The sequence below is a fragment of the Bubalus kerabau genome, chromosome 14 (genome assembly GCF_029407905.1).
Source record: "Bubalus kerabau isolate K-KA32 ecotype Philippines breed swamp buffalo chromosome 14, PCC_UOA_SB_1v2, whole genome shotgun sequence".
Classification (NCBI taxonomy): domain Eukaryota; kingdom Metazoa; phylum Chordata; class Mammalia; order Artiodactyla; family Bovidae; genus Bubalus; species Bubalus kerabau.
Window position 1 is genome coordinate 36,932,492 of NC_073637.1, and position 19,321 is coordinate 36,951,812.

General features: G+C 37.3%; 1 protein-coding gene across 15 annotated transcripts in view; it reads right to left on the minus strand.

Annotated features, from left to right (window-relative positions):
• Positions 1 to 276: 276 nt before the first annotated feature.
• EYA1 (EYA transcriptional coactivator and phosphatase 1) overlaps positions 277 to 19,321 on the minus strand; it is a 189,147-nt gene continuing 170,102 nt past the window's right edge. For 6 of the 15 annotated variants that reach the window (XR_008702205.1, XR_008702203.1, XR_008702206.1 and 3 more), the window contains 8 exons: positions 18,609 to 18,667; positions 18,352 to 18,512; positions 17,124 to 17,238; positions 16,892 to 17,013; positions 12,920 to 13,020; positions 12,572 to 12,693; positions 11,622 to 11,870; positions 9,241 to 10,685 (listed from right to left, as the gene is read on the minus strand). Coding sequence is in view for 8 of the 15 variants with exons in the window: in XM_055546246.1 (XP_055402221.1) it covers positions 10,646 to 10,685; positions 12,572 to 12,693; positions 12,920 to 13,020; positions 16,892 to 17,013; positions 17,124 to 17,238; positions 18,352 to 18,512; positions 18,609 to 18,667 (720 nt within the window). In the remaining 7 variants the exon portion in view is untranslated. Of the gene's footprint in view, positions 2,311 to 9,240; positions 10,686 to 11,621; positions 11,871 to 12,571; positions 12,694 to 12,919; positions 13,021 to 16,891; positions 17,014 to 17,123; positions 17,239 to 18,351; positions 18,513 to 18,608; positions 18,668 to 19,321 lie in introns of those variants that run through there. The other 9 variants (XM_055546251.1, XM_055546250.1, XM_055546249.1 and 6 more) reach the window with 6 other exon arrangements.

A 19,321-nucleotide genomic window follows, 5' to 3' on the forward strand; every position in this document is an offset into this window, starting at 1 on the left:
ATACCTGATGCTGAATTTGGTTCCATAGCAGATAAATCTGAGTGAAGGTCTTGTTTATATAGTTTCAGAGGAAGTAAAAGGCTTTTCCATTCATCTGTTCTTAATGGTGATCAAAGAGACAGCTGTTCTTCTTAGCTTAGTTCCTTGCAAGGGCTGATAAAGCATTACTACAGTTGCTCCATACAGCTTTCTTTTGTTGGACTATGAGTGTTCTAACACCACCAAGATCCTGCTATTTTACAGAACCAAAAGAGGAAGAAAACACTGACAGGGAGCTTACAGTACTTCACAAATCAGTTTTATTAATTTAAACACAAATTGAAGAAAAAGTCTGTACACAGTTGTGGACACAACACACCTTTATACAGTAAGGCCAAGATAAACTTTTGTCTTTTCAGTTTGCAGAGTACAAAAACATAAAATGGAAAGGCTAAAAAACTGTTGACTTCTGTTTGCTTCAAGCAAGAGAGGAAAAAACAACTGAATTCAATGATTAAACAATTTGGAGATATTCACGACTGACTAATTCTAGCAGCAACATGAAACCTTAGGAAAAGGATAGGGCAGCTCTGTAGCTACTTTGGGTCAAAGCTGGTGGGTTTTTTCCCCTCCAATATACTATTAAAGAAAATTCATCCAAAAAGTAATTTCATGACAATGGAAGGCCTTTAGATGAGAGAAACTAGTGTCTAGATAAACGGATGGATTACTTCTGGCTAAACTTTTTTGGGGGTATTACAAAGGTGACAAACTTCATTTCTCAGATTTACGCTTGTCGTATAATTAGGACGGGGGGAAAAGAGTGGCATTATTTTCTTGGTGATGATGACTGGATCATGGCCCACTGCTGGCAATGAAGTTTTCTGGTGGGGGGTGGAGGGAAAGAGAAAGAACATGAATGTAAGGAAGTAATACAAAGTTGTGCTGATTTGCAGATATGTGGTCATGGCCTTCCTTAAACAAGAAAATATATCATCTGGACACATGATAGTGTCCCTTTGCTAGTGTCCAATTCACGACCCATTTATAAAATCTATCCATCATCTACCTTCTTTCTGTGGGAAGAAGCATTTGAATAACTGTCCTTTGCCAAATAGTTACACTGCATTAATGCTAAAAATGAAAAAGTGAGGTTGTAAGAGGACTTGTCTCCCCCTCCCCCCACCCCAGTTGTTTTTAAGACACTGATGTGTTATTTACCAAGGCCCTCCTAACAGCATTAAAAAAAAAAAAAAAGTACAGATTGGGGAAAAAAATTAGAAATCAAAATCCTATTGACACTTGACATCCATGCTTTTGGTCTTGACAACATGATCTAAAAAAAAAAAAAAATATCCATTATCTACATATTTATACCCAGTACTTGGAGAAGGCCCTGCGTGTCTGTGCCGGCCCTCCTCATACTTCACTATCAAGGCATTGCTACCTTTCAATATCATTTTTCTAAACAATATGTAAAAGAAATCATCCATTATTACAAATTTACACCAAAAATTCTTTCTGTACATGATTGTCTCAGTGATGTACATATTATACGTTTAAATTAGACATATTTTAAACTACTTTGCAATGTGCTAAAATTCAAAGTACTTGCTGTGTCATGAGGCCAGGGCCTTCGATCGCTTCTGTCATGCTACTGTCTCTTCAGTTATCTGATGTCAAAAGTCTGTTTGCGTGAACTGTATGGTTCTTGAATTATACCTCGATAAAGCTGTTTTTTTTTTCTTTAAAAGTCTGTTCATAAATAAGTAGAGATGTACAGAAGACCCTGGGTATGAGACACCAGAAAAAGTAAACCTTTACAAGAAAAATCCCCCCACTGGTACTCAGGAAACCCATTTCAGTCTTTGTTGTGCAATCAAGTTTGCTGTATTGGAGAAGCTGTTTTATGTCACATTGAAGATGCTAGAAACATAAAGCGTCTGCAGGTCCTTTCTTCACAGGTTCGAACCATGGTTAGTTAATGTGGCCAAGACACACTACATTGTGCTAGAACATTCTCATGGCTTATTTGCAATGGATTCACAGTACTAGGAGTCAACAGCTGTTCTGAAGAAAGGGGTGTGGTGTCCTTCATTTCCCACAGAGGTGGAGGCGAGGACCCACAGCAGCTGGGTGTCAAAATGCTGAAATGTTAATTTGGAGTCTGGCGCCCAGTTGGGACTCAGCTTGGTGGATGTGTCCCTTGGTCACAGGGCGGCTGTGCAGCTTCAAAGTGCTAGGTGACTGTTACAGGTACTCCAGTTCCAAGGCATGATGTAGGGCCATGAGGTCCGAGTGACTGGAGACCCTCCAGAAGGGCATGGCGTGCTGCGGAGGGGCAGACAATGTGGTGAGGATGGGGAACGTGCCCAGCACCAGCCCAGAAAGGCTGCTCTGTCAGTCCACTCCACTGCCCAACCCCCTTTATTCCGAACTGTGAACACTGCCCATTAAGATCTCAACATCACATCTGTTTAAAACAAAATCCAAACTTACTCCTCCCCTAAGGATGCCAGAGTGCATTTTAAAATGCAATTCGGGAGTCTGTTTTTTTTTAAGAAGGTGATGGGTATTTCTCAAGCAGACCTACACTGCCGCTTGAATGCTTATTCCAAACTTCAAATAAAACCCAGTACCTGTGAACAAAAATGTGTCAAATATTTGCCTTTCAAAATCTGGATCCACTGGAGCTTTCATGCTGCAAGTTTAAGCGGTTTTCCTTAGTTGGTAGTATTTTACATTTTGCAAAATTTGATTTTAGTTCTAAAATCAAAATTTGATTGAAACAAATAGTTGTTTCATTTATTTCCATCAGGCATTGTTCACACTGACCTTGAAACAATATGAGAACATTTTAAATGAACATCTAAGGTAGTTTTTTCAGCTTTTTTGTAGTTGTTTAAAACATCAATCTAAAAATCTTCCTTAAATGATGGAGCTATCTTTGTAAAACATCTGAATTAACCAGAGACAAGAAAAACAGCCCCCTTCCCCGGCAAGAGCTTCATCATCCATGAAAGATAAAAACATGATTGATTATCAACTTTACAGCTCAAAAACATTATAATATGTATGAGCAAAATCTTAGATAAGAGACAGATAATCACCACCTTTCAGAGAATAAAATTCTATTAAGCCCACAGAAAAGTTTTTTTTTTTTTTTACACAAAAAGTGAAGGTCTGAGTATAATTTGCGATTATAGTTCTAGGGGGTTTTTAAACAATTCAGACTATTAGAATATGGCATGAAAACAAATAGAATTTGGAACTGAGGAGTTTTGGGGGGACTATCTAAGTGACAGTAGAAGCTACTGTTTTGGTATAGATCACATACCTGTTGTTATTCTGGGGATGCAAAATATTGTTACTTATTGTCAATGTCTTTGTCCCAAGTGATCTGCTAAAAACATATACTATAGTCCAATATCACATGTAGGCCTTTCTGGATTCTATACTATTTTAGGGTATCTCTATTTTCGTTATCCTTAAATAAGAGATCTTTTTTCAAATATTTATCATGTTCCACTGGGCAACTTTAAACATATACTGTACTATTTTGCATTCATTCATTAGAGATTTTTGTGTTTGCGAGCACGGCATAGAAGACATCCCTGACCCACCCTTTCCCAGTCTGTGGCTGAGTAGCAGACATGAACGGCAATCATGCAAGTTCACCTCAAAGGAGTAGGAGGAGGTGACTCCCTTTGCCTGGGGAACAGAAGGAGACACTTGGTAAGAGGATAGGTAATAACTGAGCTAGTTATGAAAGAATGATCATTCAGAAGAGCACTGTAATGGCTGTGTGTGTAAAGGGGCAGAGGATAAAGGACAAGCTCATTGTTCGAATACTAGCTGTATGAGAGAAAGACATGACTCTGATATTATTGGCTGCAGGAGTCAAATGGTGCAAGACCTGGTTAGTCCTGTTAAAGAGGACTATCCTATTGATAGTTATTAAGAACATTTAATATTGAGTAATTATAAGAAGACTGAGTCTAGGGAAGAGAACAGGGGATTCAAACATGTGTTAACAAATAATTATATTGCAAAATAACATTTTCTCTAAGTAGGCGCATACCAATGTGAAGCTTTTATGGATCAACAAGAGCTTCCCAGGCCCAGTAAGTGCAAAGTAAATTTTTTTCCTGAATCAGTGTTTAGCTTGGAACAAATATTTCTTATATCAAATCAGAGAGTGATGGTGGCAAACCAGGAAAAGAAAAGCAGGTTCTAGAATGAGGAGACCTGGGTTATACTCTCAATTCTGACTTTAGTAACATGACTTTGAATCATGACATCTCCTTGGAGCCCTAGTTTGTTTATTTGTAAAGTAACGGTTTAGGGGAAATGATTCAGGGTTGCTCCTAGGTTTAATAAAGTCAATAACTTTTTCATTAAAGTATTACTTGCTCAGCACTATAGCTAGAGCGGATTTATAAAATAATATACATACATAACATATCCTCCCACTGCCAAGAACCAGCAGGCAAGACATATCTGCTGAAACTTTTTTATTACAATTTAAGGCAGTGTGGGATTAAGAATCAAAATGACCTAGCCAGCACATCAAGTAAGAAAAATAAAAGCATCAGAATTGGAAAGGAAGAAGTAAAACTATTTGCAGATGACATAATTTTATGTATAGAAAATCCTAAAGATACCAACAAAAAACTGTTAGACCTAATCAATGAATTCAACAAAGTTGCAGGATACAAAATTAGCCTACAAAAATCAGCATTTCTATACACCAAGACCAAATTATCCAATAATAAAGTGATTCCATTTACAACATCAAAAACAGTAAAAGTGAAGGATTTCTACACGGAAAACTATAAGACACAGATGAAAGAAATTGACACAAATAATAAATGGAAAGGTATGTCAAGCTCATGATTAGAACAAATGTGAAAATGTTCATACTGTGTGTGCATCCTTAGTTGCTCAGTCGTGTCTGACTGTGACTCCATGACTGTAGCCCACCAGGCTCCTCTGTCCATGGGATTTTCCAGGCAAGAGTACTGGAGTGGGTTGCCATTGCCTCCTCCAGGGGATATTCCCAACCCAGGGACAGAACCCAGGTCTCCTGCATTGCAGGCAGTCTCTGTACTCTTCCGAGCCACCATCTACAGATTCAGTGCAATCTCTGTCAAAGTTCCAATAGCGATTTTTACAGAAGTAGAAAAAACAATCCTAAAATGTATATGGAGCTAAAAGACCTCAAATTGCTAAACCAATCCTGAGAAAGCACAAAGTGGGAGGCATCACACTTCCTGATTTCAGGCTGTATGATAAAGCTGTGGTAATCAAAACAGTATATAATAGAATAAAAACAGATACATAGAAAATGGAACAGAATCAACAGCTCAGAACAAAGCCATGTATATATGCTTAACTCCCTTAATATAAGGGAGTTTCTCCCTTAATATAAGGGAGAAAAGAATACTCAATGGAGAAAAGATGGTCTCTCCAATAAATGTTGCTGGGAATACTGGCTATTCACATATAAAAGAAGAAAACAAACTAAAGACTTCAATAAGACCAAGAACTGTAAAACTCCTGTAAGAAAACACTGGGGAAAAACTCCCTGACATCAGCCTTGGTAATGATCTTTTGGATACGACACCTAAAGCACAAGCAAACAAAATAAACATGAAGACTAGATCAAACTAAAAAGTTTCTGCACAGCAAAAGAAATGATTGACAAAATGAAAAGATAACCTACGGAATGAGGAAAACAAAATTTGTAAACTATATAAGGGGTTAATATCATAAAACTCAATAGCAAAACAATCTAAAAATTGGGCAGAATAGACATTTTTGTAAAGAAAATATACAGATGGCCAACAAGTATGTGAAGTAGTGCTCACCATTACTAATTAGGGAAATACAAATCAAAATCACAATGCGATAATCACCTCACACCTGTTAAACAGCCTTCATCAAAAAGATAAGGGGTAACAGATGCTGATGAGGTGGTAAGGAAAAGGGAACCCTTATGCACTGTTGGTCAGAATGTAAACTGGTATTATCAGTATGGAAACGAGTCTGGCGGTTCCTTAAAAAATTAAAAACGTAACTACCACGTGACTAAACAATCCCACTTCTGGGTATATACATGCCCAAAGGAAATGAAAATAATATGTTGAACAGATACCTGCATCTTCATAGCAGAACTATTACCATACTCATGATATGGAAACAACCTAAGTGTCCATCAACAGATGAATGGATAAAGACATGGTGAGATTACACCACATACATATGCAGATACTCAGATGGATGAAATGGGACTTAATGGACATGAATTTGTAGCACACCAGGCTCCTCTGTCTTCCAGAGTTTGCTCAATCAATGGGGTGGCAAAGAGTCATACAGGACTTAACGAATGAACAGCAACATGGAGATACTCCATCCCATAACTAGAGCCCTGAAACCAAAACAGTTAACAATAATAGCCTAAACTGATGTGTGTGTGACTAGTTTATCGAGATTAGGCATATATTGAGAAAAATGGGCACCAAGACTTAAATTTTGGGAAGCAGCACATGTTTTGGGGTCATTGGAACCAAAATATTCCCTAATGGGAAGATAAGACATCCTTTCCGTTCCTCTTGCCCACATGTGCAGTTTTCCAAATTTCCTTCTGCCACCTTTCCTGTCTGGTATTTTGTGTTTATCCCTTCTGGTTATACATAAGATCAGTAATACAAAAAGCTCGGCGTGTGAACATTCATGTGTAATTTGAATTTTGCTGAATTATTAAAAAATATTTCAAAACCATAAAAGCACATAGCCTTTGCCCTAGGCATTACACTTCTAGGAATTTATCCCACAAATGTATTGATACTTGCCCACACATGAACCACATAAGAACTGCCTGTAATAGTAAATACTGGAAACCACCAAAATGTTGAGCCCCAGGGGACTTGTTAAATTATAGCACATCAATGTAATGAAATTCTGATGTGGTCATTTATAAGCATTAGAGATACAGAGCTCCATGTGCTTCCTGATATGAAATAACTACCAGGATATATATTAAGTGAAAAAAAAAGGTATAGAAAAAAGTATATAATTTGTATAAAAAATAAAAAACTTATCTGTGCTTTCCTATGCATATATGTAGAAAATTTGCATATGGAGATACAAATACTTCACAAATTGTAAATAGATTATTTTGAGAATTTATGAAACTTTCGGCACAGCTTTGCTCTATGACTATTTGTATATCTGCATCCCCTCTGGACAAAGTCTGCACTTTAAAGATGAAATCCAATTTCAGATCTGGCCTATAGTTTGTGCTCATTAAGTTAAATAAGTGTAATGGCTTTAGAATAAAATTCTGTACTCAGTGTTAGTAATCCCTTTATCTAACTTAAAACTAAAAGCAAAAACTTGCATCAAAAATACTGTTTTTTTTTTTCTTTTAAAAAAAGTCCTTATTTTTCTCCCAAATAAACTCAGAATCAAGCATTATGAAGCAGATTCTCAGGTTCATCTTGGTTTTGGGCAAGGTTTGGGATGCACAATGAAAATGGACATTTTTGATGAAGCTGTTGTTATTATGCAGAATAATGGATGCTTGTCATACCCCCTTCCCTCCATGTTATTTACAAGAGATTCATTTTAGGTGGTTCTCTGAAAAGTAAATAAAGTCAAAGTTATAAAACAAGGCCATTTTGCTCCAGAAACCAAAACTGCTGTCAGTGTGCAGAAGACTATTACTTAAAGCATGATTTAAAAATCAAAATGTAACTATTTTCACTGGAGGAATGTTAGGAAAACAAGAAATTTTATGGTTAAAAAAAAGCATGGCAAATTTTGACAACAAAAGACATAACATACATCAAAGGAAGATATTGACAGGGAGATAGTTTCTCTGAACAGTCTTTCTAGGAACAAAGAGGTGCTTGAAGAAAACTCTTACAAGAGATCTTTTTTAGAATTTGCTTATTTCTTCTAGGGAGAAAAACTGAAAGCATTTCCTCTAAGATCAGAAATAAGAAAAGGATGTCCATTCTTACCACTATGATTCAACATAGTTTTGGAAATCCTAGCCACATCAATCAGAGAAGAAAAAGAAAAGGGATACAAATTGGACCAGAACACTACTAGAGCTCATCAATGAATTTGGTAAAGTTACAGAATACAAAATACACAGAAATTTCTTGCGTTCCTATATATTAGCAAGAGAAATCAGAAAAAGAAAACCGTAATTCAAAAAGATACACGCACCCCAGTGTTCATTGCAGCAATATTTACAATAGCCAGGACATGGAAGCGATCTAAATGTCCATCAACAGAGGAATGGATAAAGAAAATGTGGTACACATATACAATGGAATATTAGCCATAAAAAGAATGAAATAATGCTATTTGCAACAACATGAATGGACCTTACTAAGTGAAGGAAGTCAGACACAGAAAGACAAATACCATATCACTTAAATGTGGAATTTAAAAGAACAGTATAAATGAACTTATTTATAAAACAAAGTGTTACAGATGTAGAAAACAAACTTATGGTTACCAAGGGATAAGGCAGGGGGAGAGATAAATTGGAATTGACATAAACACACTAATATATATATAAAAAACACACTTTATATAGATATAGATATATATAAAGACCTACTGTTGCAAAGAGTTGGACATGACTGAAGTGACTGAGCATGCACATATAGCCCAGGGAACTCTACTCAACACTCTTAATGACCTACATGGGGATAGAATCTAACAAAGAGTGGATATATGTATAATTGATTTACTTTGCCGTACATGTGAAACTAATACAACACTGTAAACCAACTACACTCCAATAAAAAAATTTTTTAAGATCTTTTTAGAATAATGTTTTTTAAAAAACAAAGGTATCTCTAACCTTTTCTCTTTGAAGGAATGTTTTTTAATGATACAAATTATAGAATTAGATCAAATTACTGATGAAACTCCTGGAATTGTATGGAAAAGAGAGCAACGGTGACAGAGCAGATTTTGAGCATTACAAAATAGGTAATTGGCAGAATACTTAACTAGTTTTCATTCCTGGGCTAAAAAAAAAAAAACCACTACATCTAGCAAAAGAACATTATTTAGGGAGATGAAAGACCTCTCTACAGGTAGGAGGCAAGAGTGTTGTACTAGATTTTTAAAAGGACACAGGAAACTAAGACACAAGCTAAATGGTTAAAACTGATTTAGAAGAAAAGCAAAATGTTTTGATCTTGCAAATCATTTTAGCATCCACTCTTGCAGCACTTCACTGTTTCACTGTCAGTTTTATTTAGTGATCTGAAATGCTTGTGAACCAAATTATAAACTAGAATTAATGATTTATTTTAAAAATTTTTAATCATGAGTATAAAATGGGGAGAACACTTAATACAGTTCTATATACCTCCCAAAAGGAATAAACATTGCACACTATAACAATTTTTAAAAGCATTAAAATTATTTTTTGTAAATCAAATCATATTTAAGATATCTAAGTGAAGTTTATAATTTGAAGAAACTTTGTGCTGAATCTCAAAGATATAACTGGCTTCATATCTTAGTTTGGTAGCCGTCAGGCAGTGTGATCTTGGCCAAAGTATTCACCTTCCTGTGACATCTGAATCACAGGTGCAATTTTTAGGAATCTGAATATTTCTGAAAAATCTGTACAATTTACAAACACACATAAAGATCTTACAACTCCAGGCTACAGTTGCATTCGAGTTTCCAAGCTGGTAGGTCTCAAAGTGCAGAGTTCCTTTGTAACAGAGTACTGCACTGATCACAAACACTTCTCCCAAGAAGCTAAAACAAAGCTGAAGCTACAACTTCTCATTCACGGTCAAACAATTTAAAGAGGATGTTCTTTGTAAGCAGTTGTCTATTTTTTTCTTTTTTGGTACAGGTGTGCATGTTTGTCCTGAATAAAAAGAATAACATGTCCAAGGGATAAACACTGGAAACAATTTTAACTGCTCATCAGAGGGAACAAATACTCTCAGTACTGTTTCTACTTTCAATTCTAACATCAAACCAGTAATTCCTTTTCCTTTTCCATGTTGTGTTCACCTACACAAATATCTAAGAAAAAAAACTTCTCATAAAGGCTTAGGAAGAAATTGGTCTACAGAATCCTTGATTGGGGACCAAAGACTTGACTTGTGTCCTTTTTTTTTTTTTTTTTTTCCATATTAAGTCATCACTTTCATAAACATTCTTCTGTCTACCACAAGCCAGAAAGCCACATTTTGGCTTCTCTTTAAAATATTTTGCTGAATGCCAGATGGAGAAGGACCAGCCTGGAGGGCACATTCACACCTTGGCCCTGGGCCATCCTGGCATGCAATTCTGTTCTTCAATTCTATGATGCTCAGAGGTGCAAAACTATTCCATGTTCCCATCGCCACTAGGAGGTCCAGTCTAGAAATGGCAGCGGATTGCAGAGGCTTTCTCAGAAAAAAGACTTGAGTCTGGATTTGCACCAAATATTCTCTTTAACTCTCCAGGGTTGAGTTTTGGGCACTTTATTTAGTCTGGGAAAGATTTCTTTTTATGAAGACAGCCCAAAGGGCTAACAGATGTACCTAATGACAATGGCCATTGGTGAAGCTGGAATGCAGAGTGAGTGCTTAGATGGCAAAAACTGCGGGTGGGTTTCCACTAGTGCTGATCACACTTGGGGAAACTGTAATCCTGGGCATATGGTGTATCTATGAATATAAGAGAAATAATCTATTATTTATAGAATTAGGGTCAGTTTCTATGCTTTGATGGGCTTTCCTGGTAGCTCAGACGGTAAAGAATCAGCCTGCAATGCAGGAGATGTGGGTTCAATCCTTGGGTCAGGAAGATCCCCTGGAGAAGGTCATAGCAACCCACTCCAATATTCTTGCCTGGAGAATTCCACAGAAGAGCCTGGCAGACTACAGTCCATGGGGTCATAAAGAGTCAGACATAACTAAGCGACTTACACTTTCTATGCTTTTACTGGAATTCAGGGTTACTGAAGGTGAATTTACCATTCTTGGACTCTATAGAGAGGCTGGCCATGTGCCATACTGCATCTATGGTGTGGTGCCATTTCTGGAATATACTGGAATATTCCAGAAGAGCTTTCCTCCTTTATGGAAATATACTGTCATTTCTATGAGTGAGGGTGTGGGCAAGAGATGAAAAAATTATCCTATTGGTTAATCTCAAAATATTTAATGCTCTTCAATTTAAGAAATATTAGAGCACGACTGTGCCAAGATTTAGGGCATTGTGAAAAAGAAATGAAGACTGAGGGCCAAACAAAAATCAATCAAAATATAAGATTCCTACCTAACTGCTGAGTCAGGCACATACACAAATAGTTAATAATAATGGCTGCCACTTATTGCATACTTCATAGTTATCAGACCCTGTCTTATACCTTAACAACTTATTTACCAGAGACATATCAATATCTCTCTTGTTACTTGAATGTTATTGACCACAGTGTTTCAAAATATTCACTGATGTAACAAATTACCACAGTTGCTAGTTTCTGCAAAAGTCCCACAGTCAATAATGCGTTAACTAAACCTAAACCTTAAAACAGCCCAACGAGCTAGGTGCTGCTACTGTCCCTATGTATGGATAGAGAGAGAGAAGGGTCAAGTAACCTGTTCAGAGCTGGTAAATGACAGAGTTGCAATTCAAACGCAGGGCTGTCTGGCTCAAGAATCCAAGTTATTTCCCATAGCTTCTCCAATTAAGGACTTCCCCGGTGGCTCAGATGGTATAGAGTCTTCCTGCAATGCTGGAGACTTGGATTTGATCCCTGGGTCAGGAAGATCCCCTGGAGAAGGGAATGGCTACCCACTCCAGTATTCTTGCCTGGAGAACTCCACAGACAGAGGAGCCTGGTGGGCCTACAGTCCATGGGGTTGCAAAGAGTCAGACATGACTGAGTGACTAATATTTTCACTTTTTTCGCTTTCTCCAATTATAGAATAAGTGGTGCTACTTATAACTGAGTTATTACAAACAAGAGAAACAGAAAAGGTGGTATATAAACTGGATTTTGAAAAATGAGGAAGACAGTGACATTCGGGCCCTGGGGAAAGCAGGGAGGAGGTCCTGGGCATGGCCAGAGGAAGGTAAGCAGACCAATATGTCTTATGTCTACAGCATAAGATGCAAGAATGGAGGAGACTGAAAGGTAGGTTGTTACTAGATGGTGTAGACCCTGAATGCCTGGCTAAGGAATGTGGTCCCCTCTCCTTCCCCCTTTTTAAAATGTGATGAAGGACATTCATGAGAAAGCTTTTGCTAAAGGAAATGACAGAATTATACTTGCAGGGATGTAGAAAAATAGAAATATGATGGGTAAACTGGGTCAAGGGACCTAATAGTTGGGTCTGCTTCCTTCCTCCTTTCTGCGCATCCCCAAAGGGGTAATTCACTGACCTTGTGATCAAAAGAAGGTACTCTACTCTAGGGAAGAAAAGTTTTGCATCCTAGCTCTGATCAGTTGGTAGTCTTTCTGAACTGATGTTTAGAAGGTTCTCTGAATTGATGTTTAGAAGGTTCATAGGCTGCATCCAGGCTTAGGTAACAAAGGTTTAATCACCTGGTGATGTCTGCCATGGGTGCAGAGAGGGGCATGCTGGCGTTAGCAGGCATGTATGCTGTCTCTATTCCAGGTGACAGATGCAGAGCTAAGCCTCCTTTTCTGTTCCCCAAGTCCACATTCTGTGAAGATGAACCATCCATGACCCCTGAGCTTGTGAATATCACTCTTCAAAAAGATTATTTCAATAATGATTTAATTCTACTCTGCCCTTGATCAGTGCTTACAGTTCTGAACACATTCACAATCTGTTTCAGAGAAATGTAATGTGTTTAAATGAACCAGCTCAGAATTTTGAGGACTAAGAAAAATTAAAGGGCACAAGAAACACCAATGCGGAACACTCACCTTTTTTGCCCCTTGTTCCTCTTCCACACCATCTCCTATGACAACATACACCACTTTTCTTCCAAACCTCTGAATTATTCTCTCAAAACAGCTTTCCTTTCCTAATGAACAAAAGTAAATTGTAAAAAAATGTAAACTTTGGGTAAGTCAGCACTCTAGGACTTAAACTTTTTATATAAAATGCTGTCTTTATACTTCTGATCCAACTCTATCATACTTGTGTGAACTAGGAAAAGCATGCTTTTACATTCCATTTGGGGAGTATGCAGAACAGCACAATATAGCAAAAACTGTAAATGAATTACCCATGTGGTATCCTATCCCTGGGAAATGGACAGTTTTAGTACTTTTTCCTCCAAGACACATTTATTAAAAAGTAGGATCTAGTCATTTACAGTATAAATTTGGTAGAAAAAGTATTGTTTTGTAGTAGTACTTTGCCCCCTCTGAGCTGAGACTAAACAAAATCATGCCATTCTGCCAATATATTTTAACTTGATTTAAAAAATATTTCATGATCTATCAAACACTGAATCTAATATCTGATTGAAAGGCTATTGAGAAGGATGAACAAAACTGAAGGATTGGTTTTGTTACGGCAAGAGAAATCAAACACTGGACTTAGTTTATCCCTTCATTTTCAGGTTGGAATACGTCTTTGAATGAAAGACACTTCCAAGGCCAAATGTGTTGACTGAAAATATTCTTGGAAAACTGTTTCTAAAATGAATGTCATGTAATTTGGGGCCTTACCAGAGCATGCTTGCCTGATCCATGCTACAATACCTATAAGAGCATGCTTGCCTGACCCAGGCATCTAATGTTCAGTCAAGTACTTTCCTAGAGGAAAAGCGGGATAAAGGTAACAGGATACCTTTATCTGTCTATTATCTTTCCCATGTCAAGACTCAGTTTGGGCTCCAGTGGCAGCTACGCTGTCAGCACATCCCTGTGGTTAATGCAGTCATTGTTGCTTCGCAGAACAGGAACTGGGGTTCCAAGTCCAGGGCTGCCAATAAGGTCATTTTAATGGACAATGGGACAGTTTATAGTTTTCAGATGTGAATGGCTGAGCGGGACCTGTACCTCTTTCAAATAAGGATCAGATATACACACGAACAAATTGCTTGTTTGCTTAAACAAATGTCTGCTTTATATTTGTATTTTGCACTAAAATCTCTAGTTTGCATCTGACAGAATGAAATGGAGCCAGCCTTATTCAAAGATGTCATTTCAATGCTTCTGTAGTTGCTCACTAACCTGTGAAATATTAAATCACTTTGAGAAACAAATACAAAGGCTGGTTTTCACTGCAAAAACATATACAACCGAACACTTGGATGTCATGAAAGAGCAAAATGTTTGCATGTTTTTGTAAAGTTTCCTCTTCATGGGAAAAGGAAGGTAAACTCAATGTGACTTTAAAATAAAGCTGTGATGGACAAATTCTCACCCAAATACTATCTTTCTAATAAGGTTCATTGTGAATACACAATAAGAATAAATAAACTGAAGCTCACATTTAGAGGTTAATTTGAGGTCTTACATGGAATTTTGATTTTGATGAATCCATTTTGTCTGAAAGAACATCACAGCTCTCTGCTGAATGACAGACCAGTCCCTTTCCTTCTCTGATTCTGCCATTTTGCCTACAGGAAAACATCCCTGGTTTTTCTGCACTGATCCCCATATTACATCTCATTTGATGGCAAGATGAGCAGTAATTAACAGGAGTTTCAATCTCTATTTTTATTACTAAAAAAAAAAAAAAATCACAGGAACATGATTCTACCACTGGTTTTGAGATCATTTCTACCACTGTACAGTATTTAAATTGAATTTTTATTCTATATTGAAAAAAATTCCAATATTGCAAACAATATGTCCATTAAAAATACTTTCTTGATTGTTATTATAATTTCCTATTATCCTCACGATTGTTATTATAATTTCCTATTATCCTCACATTTTCAGATTATTTGAGATTAAACTTCAACTTGCAGAACATGTAATATGCTGCTATTCCTTTCCTTCTAGGAAGTTAAGTACTATCTCTTGTATATTATATGCTTATTTGGAATATGTTCTTTCTTTCATGTGCCAATAAAACCTTATCTTGGATCCCTGTTCACAAAACATGATTTCTCTTAACTGATACAGATAAAGACCTGAGTTAATGGAAATTGATTACTAATTTATGTGAGAACATGTAAAAATTCTGGGTATATCAGGCTACTAGGAATTCTTTGTTTTTTAAGGGTCTTCTAGTTTTTTGTTCTTGGCCTTTTTCAGGAGGCAGCAGTCATTCTCAAACTCCAACTATTTCCAACTTTATAGGGTTATTTGAATATCCTACAGGTTCTTCAAAGTCACATAAGTAGGATCAAACTCTTATTTTTGTCATGAAACCTGATTTCCCCATCAGCTAATAGTGTCAATACTGATCCAGTTGCCTAAAAGAAACCCTCTATTGTCAGCCTTCTTCTGAATAAACAACCATATATTCATCCATTTCATTCAACATTGAGTACCTACTATGTGCTAGGCCCTATGGCTACAATGATGAATGATACAGACAGACACAGTTATCAAGGAGACTAGGAACAAATAACTAAACACATAATTTTTTAGTGATGGTTTAGTAAATTCTTTGAAGAGAAGAACAAATCAGAGATAGTCTGTTTTGCCCCTTTTTCTTTAGCCAGAAACAACCTTCTTCCCACTTACCAGGACACTCATCCTCTGTCCCTAGGACTCAATTATATAACATTAACCTCATCATAGCAACATATAAGGCCACTTAAAACCCAAATCTACCTTGCCAGCTACCCATGAATACTGCATATTAATCACCCAGGAAAACTCACAAGTCCCTCAGCAGGGAATACATTTTAATTTCTCTGTTGCTTTGTTCTCACTAGCCATCTGCCTATAAGAACTGCCTATAAATAAACTCTTATATACCCTTCTATACCCAGCTCAAATGTCATACCTTCCCTTTAACTTTCACTGACACTTGCCCTTCTGCCTCCTCCTGAGTGGGACTGAATGCTCCCCCAATGAAGTGCACACTTGGGCACTTACTGGTAGGATCCCTCGGCGTGTGGAATGGTCTGCTGGACCTTAGGCTCAGAGATCTACTCTAACCCTCAACTATACTAGCTATTAACTTAAACTGACTGACTTATATCTCTGAGATTTAGCTTCCTCAGTTGTAAAATGAAAAGATTGCAAAGATGGACTTTAATATGTAAAATGTTTAGTACGATTCTGGGCACCTAGTAAATACTTGATAAATGTTCATTTATATACCACTGAATACTTTGTCATACTATAGTTATTTTGTTGTCTGTTTCCTCTGTTAGTGAATTCCCTAAGAACAAGAGCCATGTCTTCTTTTAATTCCTACTTTTGTTTTGTCTTGCTTGATATTTTAAGTAAATTTCACAGTAATCTTTTCTAACTACATTTTCTTTTTGCAAGAATCTAATTTTTTGATCCCCATAACAAAAATGAGAACTTAATCATTTACACATGTTAAATTAAAGCAAAAAAAAAATAGTTCCAGTAATAATAATATATTGGAGTTGCCTAATTAAAGCTGCTATTAGTTATTTCTGCTTTGTATGTTTCCATATAACTACTTGTTTTAGCTTATAATTTTTGTTGATGCTACCTAAGAGAATAAAAATAAGATAATAATCTAAAAATGATGCTAAGTTGACTGTAGTAAAATGCATAAGTTTTAATGTCAGCCAGTGAAGTAAAAATTTCTGAGTTTAGCTACATGGATTATGCTTTCTATTTCTCTTCACATCTAAAGGCCATTTTGACAATAAAATTGGTTTAAACATTATTCTAGTTTTCTGACATTTAGAATCCTGTAAATAAAATCCTATTTATCGCCTTTTGTTTTTACTAGCCTGAAAGCAAAAGGTTGACTGTTATATAAATGATTAAAAAGTAGCTTACCTATTTTAGTTGCACTGTAAATATTTTCTATTGGAAATACAATTCCTAAACCATATAGCAAGACTTTCGCCAATGCTGGGATAAGCTGAGTAGTTGTTACTAAAATATTCACACAGTTCGTTCTATGAGATCAGAAAGAAAAAAAAGACAGTTGAAAAATAAGTCTCCACAACGAACAAGCAAAGCCTGTCTTCAGGCAGAGGCCCTACGAAGTGACTTGGGGACAACTTACCGGGAGTGAATGAGCGTGAGGGCTTTCAGAGCCAGTGTCAACCAGGAGTCTGTCAGGGCTTCAATTTCAGCCCTTAGCTGCAACCAGGCTTCCCTCTTGGCTGGACCAAGCAGACCTGTGGATTTAAAAGCAAAGGAACTACTTCCTTACCAACGAGTTTTGCCAACTTTATAAACAATAAACATTTAAAACTACTCTAATACCTCCCTCAAGCTTTACGTGTACTAAGCAATTTTTTCACATACCATTCAACAAATATTTAGTACTGTAGGGGACATCTATTGTTTCTGCATTCCCGACATCCCTTTTTCTAGTTATAGAAGTCCTCTCTTCTATTGAGGGAGCCTACTCACCCCTATTCCTCCAACTGAATAATTTGGGCAGAGACACAACACTATCCTCTGGCTCCCAGAACAGGCATATGACCTTGTCTTGGCCACTGAAAGTATCTGGAACTTTTTTGTTGAAGCTATTGGGAAAGATGTTTCTCCACCCCATGGAGGTGCTGGACTGGTTGAATAGAAGCCTGGGTCTACTGGTGGTCACTTTTGCCACCTTTCAGGAAGGACTGACCCCAAAGGAAATCACAGGCCAAGGATGACTGATTGCATCACCAGGGCATCTGAATTTAGCCAGGCTAGAAACCAACACCCACCCTTAAACTTTTCATTGTGTGTTAGTTGCTCAGTCGTGTCTGACTCTCTGCAACCCCATGGACTATAGCAGCCCGCCAGTCTCCTCTGTCCATGGAACTCTCCAGGCCAGAATACTGGAGTGGGTTGCCATTCCCGTCTCCAGGGGATGTTCCCAACCCAGGGATTGAACCCAGGTCCCCTGCATTGCAGGTAGATTCTTTATCAACTGAGCCACCAGGGAGGTCAATATATTCCTTTTCGTACCAAAGTCTTTTTGAAACACAATCAAAAGATGAACTAATACAAACATCTACCTGCGAAGGATGCTTTATGATTCATCTTAAGTCCTTTAGGCAAGAAGTCAAGAAACGTACTCCAGTAAGTTTACTAACTCACACCACTGTCCAGGACAGCTGGCTCTAAGTCTATTACTTTTCTCACTCAATCACAGCAGAATAATCACTGGTTAGATGAAACTACTCTCAGCAAAAGCTGTTCTACCCCCAAAAATGTGATGTAAATGTGTGATGCTCTGAGTATTTTATTGAGACTGTCTTAACCAACCCAGCAAGCTACTGGTGATAGTCACTTGCCTCCAACATTATTTTTGTAGGTATTGTAGATCTCTTTTACTCGTCTGTAGCGGAAGGCCAACTTTCTCATCCAGTCTACACCGCCCCGCACACCGGTTGCCAAGCATAAATTAGCACTGGTTGCTGCAGCAGGAAAGCCATCTGTTCCAAAGTTATATGTGCTATTTAGATGCAAGAAAAGCCCAAAGTTAACCAAAGAGAAAGTTCATCTTAATGAGCTGAGCAATTAAACCATAACATCCCGATCATGGGCTCACCTTAGGTCTTGTCCATTGTCATCGGAAGAGACATCGTCTATATGAACTTGGTCACATTCCTAAAACACAATTAAAATTGATACATGTTAATTTTGAAAAAGCATCTACTTTTTTGGGGGGGAAAAACCATACACAGCTATTTAAAAAAAACAACAACAACCAAACACTGAAATTGGTAGTGTTAGCCAACCACATCAATCAGTAGGTGGCAGTCTTGTTAAATTGACATTTTTACCTACTTTGGGTCCTTTTTCAATGTAAGAAAGGAGCAATGTCAATACGGACTACTGTTACTCAGGTTCAGAAAACACATTTTTGTGTTTAGAAAGGAAAGTGATTGAAAACAATTAGCATATGTGTTCCATAAACCTCAGGTACCTGAAGACATCGCACTGCTCTGAGCTGATTCAGTCAATGCCGAAGTGTAACTGAAACCAGACATTTCGGTAAATCTAACATGCTAGAAAAATTAAACCTGATGCTAACTGCCAATGAAATTATGACCTTTGATTGCTGTTGAGCCACACACCAACACAGCCTGAGGCCAGCGTGGAGCCCAGACCAGAAAATCTGTTACTAGTTTGCCATTGATTTGAGAGATGTGAGTTTTATTTTGCTTGTGCGCGCACGTGTGTGTGTGTGTGTGTGTGTGTGTAGGAAAAAAGCATGGGAGACTTCCCAATCTAAAAAAAATTACCATGATGTGTTTTTTT